At 38.5% G+C, this 8,695-nt stretch overlaps 1 protein-coding gene across 1 annotated transcript in view; it reads right to left on the reverse strand.

The window, feature by feature from the left end:
* CRYBG1 (crystallin beta-gamma domain containing 1) overlaps window positions 1–8,695 on the reverse strand; it is a 52,076-nt gene that overhangs the window by 23,139 nt on the left and 20,242 nt on the right. Inside the window, exon 7 of the mRNA XM_023530958.1 lies at window positions 509–671. Within this exon, the coding sequence (XP_023386726.1) occupies window positions 509–671 (163 nt within the window). The remainder of the gene's footprint in view (window positions 1–508; window positions 672–8,695) is intronic.

An 8,695-nucleotide genomic window follows, 5' to 3' on the forward strand; every position in this document is an offset into this window, starting at 1 on the left:
AAAAACAAGGCAAAACACAGGGGTAGCACAGAGGAAGCACAGGTGCATATATAGACAGCCAGCCCTGGTACCCCCAAATCTGCCACCCAGCCTCCTGTCAATCACTACAACTGGGCTGGTCCAGAGCATGTCCTGCTGTCCCAGCTTCACCGTGGCTCATGCAGTGCATTCCCTGACATCTCCATCCAAAATCACCCTGCTTGGTTTTTAAGACCCAACTTGATTTATCCTGAAGCTCTCCTAAGTATCCCCTTCTCTGTCACATCACTCCCAAGTTGGACTTTGTCCTTCCTCCTGTTTCCCACAAATGGTTAATTCTTCATTTCTTATACCTGCCCTGAGCTTAGAATGCCTTAAAGGCAAATGAGCTTATCCACATTTTCTCACTTGTAGCGCCTAGCAAGTTATCCTTTCTATTATTTACTACATATTTGTTTCTAAAAAGTTTACTTTATTGCTTCAAAGTCGCATCCTAAGAATTATCGATGTGGGGCTGGCAAAGAATTACTGACTCCAAGAATACTTTGTTGGATTTCATTTTTACCATTTTCAGAGGCCGCATGGATCCAATGTATGCTGCTTCTGTATTCCAGAAGGATAAGTCAGGGTATTCACCAGGTTCCAGGATAAAAGGAACACCCTGAAATCCAGGTTCTTCATAAATCAGCCATCTAAATAAGCACCAAGGAAGGAAAGAAACAATTTGTCATTTGTGTTTAGTGGTACACAGGACCTCACTAACGAGCAAGGAAAAGAACAGGAGAAGATGTGGATCTGGACGATGTACAGTTATACTGAGGTATTAACGTTAGACTCAAGGAGGAAAAAGCCATTCATTACATGTGCCTCTTCTTAAGAGTCTTTGGCTTGTTTCCTTGGCTGGCTTTGTCCACTAATTTTAATTTATATTATTAATTGCTTCCAAGTTGTAAAGGTCTCTATTACTTTCAAATAATAAAAGTACAACTGATCCTTGAACAACATGGGTTTGAAGCCCACCTATAAGTGGATCCATACAGTTCAAACCCATATTGTTCAAGTGTCAACTGCAGTTCTCTTGCACTGTGTGTATTTACAGAGGCCCTAGCTAGGAAATCTCAAGCTTTGTTTTAAAAGGCAACATCTCATTTGTAACCAAAGAATAGGATGTTCTACCTACTTGTTTATCACAGTGTCAGAAATTAATAACAGCTAACATCCACCTAGAGCTTAACAAGGAATGCCACTCAGAGTTTCATCCAATCCTCACAACAATGCTATGAAGAAGGAATGCCTCCGTCCCTATTTTACAGATGAGGTTAAGTAAATTGCCTAGGGCCACACAGCTGCAGGTACCAAATACAGAGCTGATTCAAGCCGACTCTAGAGCCAGGCTCCTAATCATGTTTTGATGGCAATTTTTCTCATTCCAGGAGTACACACAATCTCCTCTTTTCACAATGACTCAGGATGACATTGTGAACATGACAATGCACAGTGCGTTCTCGGAGGCTCTGAAGGTCTGTAAGGCTGGCTGCTCCCAGGCCCCAAAGCTTTCTGAGTTCTTGGAACTGATTTTAATGGCTTATTTTAATACCACACCCTTTTATCAGGCTTGTCAGCTGTCACTTCTGCTGTGGTCAGGAAACCAGCAGCTCCACCCTCCCCTAATGTGCTAGAAACCAAGAAACCAGAAAATCATGCCAGTTAGAACAGCCTCTGAAGGCTATGCAAAGTCTTGTCAATTTCCTGGTTCCTGGGAAGGTTCTGGAAAGGTGACGTTGCTGGAGAAGTGACTTTTATATAAGTGAGGTGTTATATACCCTCTTCATAAACAAATATATAATTCTTTGTGATCACTTCTACTCTTCAGTCTTTTGTTAGCCCTGCTAGTGTCCTGGCTGGGGCACTGCACCATGTTCCCCAGAACACCATGCCAAAGAGAAGACAGTTGTAAATGAGATCTCTTACCAGCAAAATGGGTCTGATTCCCCCTTTTTGCTTTTCTCTTGCTCCAAAATTTGGCCCAAGTGCATATTTTGGTGATGGTTTTTCTTAAAAAAAATTCCCTGGATAAATCAGTAACTTCTTTAGACTCACTATATAGGGATTTACAATCAAAATCCTATGAATCCTGTCCACACACACACACACACACACACACACACAAATATTGAGAGGCTGTGTGTGGTATATGTGTGAGATCAAAATGAATCCACAGTGTTAGAAGTCAGGATTATAGTTATAGTGGGAGCAAGTGAATGCCCAGGAAGAAGCATGAACAAGGGAGACTTCTGAAATACTGGTTATGTTCTATTTCTTGATCTGGGTGATGGTTACCCTGCAAATTCACTCAGTTTTTATGCTTACAATTTCTTGTGCACCTTTGTGTACAAACTTAAATATACTTCAATAATAATAATTAAAAAAAAAAAACTAAAGAAAAAAAAAAAAGAGGCTTATCTTTTAAATACCACTGCCATGCCCTGAAACCACAATAAAACAGAGGCTAAGAGTGGGGACCTTTAAAACCTCCTAATGTTTAAAGCCTGACAATTAGGGTGCATCGCATATTTTTTTGGAGCTCAGGGCTCTCCCAGGCACACCACACATTTCATGACCTGAGTAAATAATGGCAGTTCGCCATAAATTGTGCTATTATGCTAACAAGCCAAGAGCTTCGAAGTCTGACTCTTCACAAGTGAATGGGCTGAATTTTTCATAAATACAATGGATGGTTCATAAACAATCCTGATCTGAGATTTTGAAATGCTGCTGGCTGAAGTACCAGTGCATTAAATCGCTTCTTTTATAGTCTATTCTGAGATTTACTCATCTGATACTAAACATTTCACTTTCCTTGAAGTATGTGATTTAGTCACCTAACATTTATAAAAGCAAGGTCATTTTAGGTAAAGGGGACTTCATTAAAAAACTGAATACTAAACTGATACACTTGAAAAGGCTGCTGTTCTGAGACTACTTCCTTGGTGGGTAAGTGCTAAGGGCCTGCTGGGGAACTCACAGAAATTTCTGAATGTTGGGTGGACTTTGGAATTTGAAAACTCATACAGGGCATGATTCATTTTTCCTAAATTCTATTCCAACAAGATAGTGATTCATTTTTCTTAAATTCTATTCCAACAAGATGCATTATTCATGAGACCATCAGGAGAAGGGGAAAGTACTTCGGGCAGTGTTATTTCAGTTTCTAGAGGTATACTTTTATTTTCTATGTACTTAGGTAATGAGTTTTTGCCTATATTATGAATATGAGCTTTTTAAAAAAAATGTATGCATACAAATGAATATTATTGAAGTAATAACAATGTCCATCTATACATTTATTAAAAGCATTTGCATAATGACTCTTAGAAATACCCTTTGAGTCACACAAGAAAAATTGGTCTTGTTCATTTGTACTTAAGCCAAAAACAGTATTTCCAGTTGGTTCCTGTCTTATTCTCTAGACATGGGTACACATGAATGTTGACTATTTACAGAAACCAACTGGATATTCAAAAGAGTAAATATAAATGTACCAACTTTGAAGTTAAAAGAGGGTAAGCTATGAATCTCAAAGGGGGAAACATACCCTTATGATGGCGAGAGGTGGTTAATTGCACCAACTTAACCAAGCAACCCAACTTGGTATCGTTAATGGGAAGCTGGTGAGCACATATGCCACCTTTCGTAACATGACATGAATATGTGACAGTATCTACATGAAGTATCCTTTCCAGAACTGTTCCTTATGCATCTGATCATACCTCCAGACCTAACCTCTAATACAGAAAATTCAGGAGACAGAGGAACAAGTTAGATGGCACCATGGAGAAGCACGCAAAGACAAATCCAGAAAGTGGCATATTCTCTAAGACAGCTGACCTAAGGTCTTCAAAAAGTCAGTGGCATGGGAAACAAAGATTAGGATACTTTAGAGATCAAAGGAGACTTAAAGAAACAGAACAACCATATATATAGATATACATATATATATATAATTATCATTATTATTATTTTTAATCCATGAAAGACATTCCTGAGACTGGGGAAGATTTGATTAGGGGCTATAGATTCAGTATTATCATGGACATATTGTTAATTTTCTTAGGTGTGATAATGATAGTTATGCAGCAGAATGTCATTATAGATTCTGGCTGAAGTATACAGGAATAAAAGGTCACGATATCTGCAACTTGCTTTCAAGTGCTCAGAAAAAAAATAAAGCAATGGAGCAAAATGTTAACAATTATTGAATAATCTAAATGGAGGGTAAATGGATGTTCACTGAACTGTCTACTTTTGTGTATGCCTGGAAACTTTCGTAATAAAATGTTGGGCTCTGATATAGTATACTCCACAAAAAAATACACACAGTGAATATTACATAGTAATAAAACACAGATTACAAAGTTCAAAAGCAAGTACAACTAAAACATTGTAGGAGCAGATACTATAGGGTGAAATTGTAAAATTAGGGTATAAGAAAAACACAAAATTCCAGAGCAAGGTTATGTGTGTGGAGAGGAGTTGGGGGGATGGGACCAAGGTGGGCCACACAGTGATGCGTTGGTGTTGGCGATGGTGAGGGCCTAAGTTGGGTGGTAGGCACGCGCAGGTTTGTTGTATTACTAGGCTTCATAATACACACATATTCTTCTGTATGATCAATTATTTCATAACAAAATTCATCAAAGAATATTTGGCTATTAAAAAAAGAAGTCCCTTCCCCATAAGCATTCTAGTACTTATTCTGCTAACTAATCCTAGCCGTGAGAAAATAACCAAAGCTTGTCTTCCTTATTTAAACAATGCTCTTTAGGCTTCCTTTGAAGTTCTAAAATTATTTGTTTTTATTTATTAGAAATATACCCCCAAAATAGATATACCCTCCCCTCTGGGAGTATGGCTGCTGGCATTAGCCAGCTATTAAAACAAAGGTTGAAAAACAGATGATACTTAACAGAATATGAAAGGAAAATTTACCTAGAAATTAATTCATTTTCCAAAATAAAAATTTGACAAGTAATGCCCTTATTTTACGTATATATAGAAGAGTCTAATCCAGAGTGAATAGCCCTGGAGCAAATCTCTTAATGAAATCTTAAAAAGTCACTCACACAGCAAAGACCTCTCTTATACCAGTTTAGGGGACCGGTGCAGCAAAAGGAGCAAAATGAGCTCAGGGCCATCTCATTAGCTGAATTCTCCCACACCAACCGGACTTCCCTTGGAGATCTGTAAAAGTACGAATGACCTAGTCCCAAAGCTGACCAAGCAAGTTCATTGAGTCCAAACTTTGAACTGACATTCAAGGCAGCTTTCTATTTATTCTCCTAGAGGCAACAGAAATAAACAGCCCAAAAAAAGATGTCCAAGCTATGCAAGCCCATCGTAAACTGAAAACTATGACAGGTGTGTAACTACCACCTACAAGACAAGTTAAACTTACCATAAAGGTAAGAAACATTAAATGTAGCTCGTTATGCTTCCACATAGCCCAAGCCTGAGTCATGAAACCTTATAGAAACTGATTAAAATATTACCACAGACACCTATTTCATTCTTTTCTAAGGAAAGTGTATTTCTCAACATTAATACTTTGAGAAAAAAAGATCTATAGAGCTCATTTATGTGAAAAAATTAAAGGCAGCAAGAGAGGAAGACATGTTATTCTTCTGTTTAGAGTCTTCCTTTTCTTCCTTATCGCTAAATATGAAAGTGCCCAAAGCTCAGATGGCTTCAGTTCTTTACACTCTGTCCCTTTGAGATCTCATCTGGCACATGGTTTAAATACCTTCTCCACACTGATGAATCCTAAATTTATGCCTCTAGCCTCCCTCCAGAACTCCACCCTCACACATCCAGTCTCCCTCCTGACCTGATTTGAACGGACAGTTGGCATGTCCACCTTTACCTCTCTAAAACTGAACTCTTGAAATTTCACTCTCCCTCCTAACCTGCTCCTCCAAGTTTTCTCCATCCATATAAATGCTGGGGTCCCAAGCACTGGACATTTCTCAGCCCCTCACACCCCACATAAAATCTGCTATCAAATGTTGTCAGTTCTCCTTTCAAAATGAATCCAGAATCTGACCATTTCTCACCAGCACTGTCATGCTAAGCCACCAAAACTTCTTGTCTGTATAGCTGCAGTTGCTTCCTAACTGGTTTCTTGGTTTCCACCCTTGACTCTTTCCAGGCTATTTTCTTCATAGCAGCTGGAGTGATCTTTCTACAACACAAGTTAGGTCAGAGTCCTCCAATGATTACTTGTATCACGTCAAGTAAACTAAAACCCTTCCCAAAGCCTAAAAGTCCTGATATAACACAAGGCCTCAATCCCATCAGTGTTCTCCTAGCTCACTCCAGTCACCTGGCCCACCTAGCTGTTCTCCAAACATGCCCAACATGTTTGTGCTTCCTGCCTAGGCCACGCACCATGCTCCTCCTCCCTCAGGTATCCCCAGGCCCGACTACCACTTCTTCCAGGTGTCTGCTTAAATGTTGCTAAAGACCTTTCCTGACCACCCTATCTAAAACAGTACTACCACTGTCTCTATAATTTGTTTCTTGTAGTAGTTATCATGTGGCACATTACATAGGTATGCATATCCATCCCATTGATAAAAACTTTTGAGCACTCTCTGAATGTATGAATATTTATAAATTATATATTACCACCAAAAATATTATAAATTTATTACAAAACATATGCAAAAAATAAAACCTTGAAAAGAGATTTTAAACAAAATATAAAGATGCTTTAGCGTTTTTCCCTGTATCTCTCGGTGGATGTCTTCACGTGCCCTGTGCTGTGCACTCCACTTTAGAGACCTCAGTGTGGGAGCCTACACTTCCTATCCTAATTTCTTCCCTATCTGAGACATTCTCATTTCCTTCAAAATACTCCTGCAGTTTCCTGTGATTTGTGAAACCAACATCTTAGGGGCTTTGAACAGCATTGTGTGAAAATGTTAAAGGAAGTGCCATGTGTGTTGGTCTCTATCTGCATGAAATATCAAAGGCACATGCTTTGAATTATCTTTTGGATTACCTTGAAGGTAAAATCTCTTAGCTTTGAATGAACCAGGTTCCTTTGTGATAAGGAAATCCCTACATTAAAAATGCATTTCCCCCCTCTGCATTTCCTCCAAGAAATTGTTATTGTTTGTAAGAGCTGAATCATAGTAATACAGGTACAAAAGAATCAGAATTTTATGTGCCTTATAAAAAAAATCGTTTTGGTTAATAGTTACTTAACAAGACAACAAATCAGAGATAGAATATCTTAAATTTTTCCAGTACTACACTTAAAAAAACTTCATTAAAAATATATTTTAAATAAAATACTTACGTGCCCCAATGTACTCTAATGGAACAGGTCTTCTGCATTATACCAAACCCCTGCATTTCTTCAGTATCATCAAAGTAGGAACTTAGGATTCCTAACCCTTCTGGTTCAGTATATAAGTCAATATGACTAACTCTGTAATCCTGAAAAAAAAAAAAAAACACATTTGTACATATATAATACACCATGTATATAAATCTACAGTAAGCTCATTATTTTTTCAAATAATTAAAATAAGACTTAATATATACATACATATCACAGAACACCTGCCATTTTATTCCTTTCCTGTTTTCGTCAATGAATGAATAATATGTGGCTTTCTGGGGCAGACACATTGCTTTAGGCATATATCTGAGTGTTAATATTCAAGCAAAGGGCACCAGAAATATATAAGAGTTTTGGAACATATTTCTCTCCTCCTCCCTGAGAAAACAGCTTGGCTTTCCTTGGTGATAGGAGTTTGGGTTCCTTTGCTCTGATACGACCATCCAAGTGCAGACGCTCTAGTCTGTAGGGTGGTTGCACCACAGTCTTCCTCAACTTTTGTTCTGTGCCCATAAACCCTGTGCTAACTCTCCTTGACTATGACCAATCTCTGTGATGTTGGTTTGACAAGTCGTTAACACAAAGGCACACGTTAATGGTGATTTATAAATCTCTGCATTTTGGTCACTTTCCTGCATGTCCATGGTTCATCACTCTTCAAAAGGCCTCTCCTGGCCAAGTGCCTAAGCGCTAATCGAATCTTTATTGATATTTGATTGCTGAGCTAGGTGAACTCAGGTACAGAAGAAATGATAACACTTGGGTTAGTTCGGGGGAGGCTCTTCCAAACATTATCAAAAGGAACAAATTTAATGAGATAAAAAGGTGACTTCCTTGAACATATGCTGTGACTTAGTTTGTGCTTCAAGAAACCACATACACGATCTGTATTTTTTAAAACATCCTGATGTACCAAGAGCCATAAAAGTGTTCCTGCCCTTTCAGAAAAATTCACCCCAAGGAAATAAATCAGAAAGTTATGAATTATTAAGTGCACAAAAATGTTCATGCAGCATTATTTAACATAGTAAAAAACTAGAAACAACCTTAAGCTCCTTGGAAAGTAGAAAGGTAAAATAAATGATGGCACACCATTTCGATGGAAACCCCAAAGCATGTAGTGACAAGAGAAGCATTAACTGCATCAAGTCTGCCATTATCAGGCAAAACAGGAGGCCTCTTCACCAGTGTGCTTCATTTCCTTTACCCCACCTTGCAGAATGCAGCTAAACCCCCACCCCACCAGATTTGGATACCTCCCCCTGTAATTTGAAATCACTGAGAGACGTTACGAGTGAGTGTGATCTTCAG

This window comes from Pteropus vampyrus, unplaced genomic scaffold (assembly GCF_000151845.1).
Source record: "Pteropus vampyrus isolate Shadow unplaced genomic scaffold, Pvam_2.0 Scaffold58, whole genome shotgun sequence".
NCBI classification, from domain to species: domain Eukaryota; kingdom Metazoa; phylum Chordata; class Mammalia; order Chiroptera; family Pteropodidae; genus Pteropus; species Pteropus vampyrus.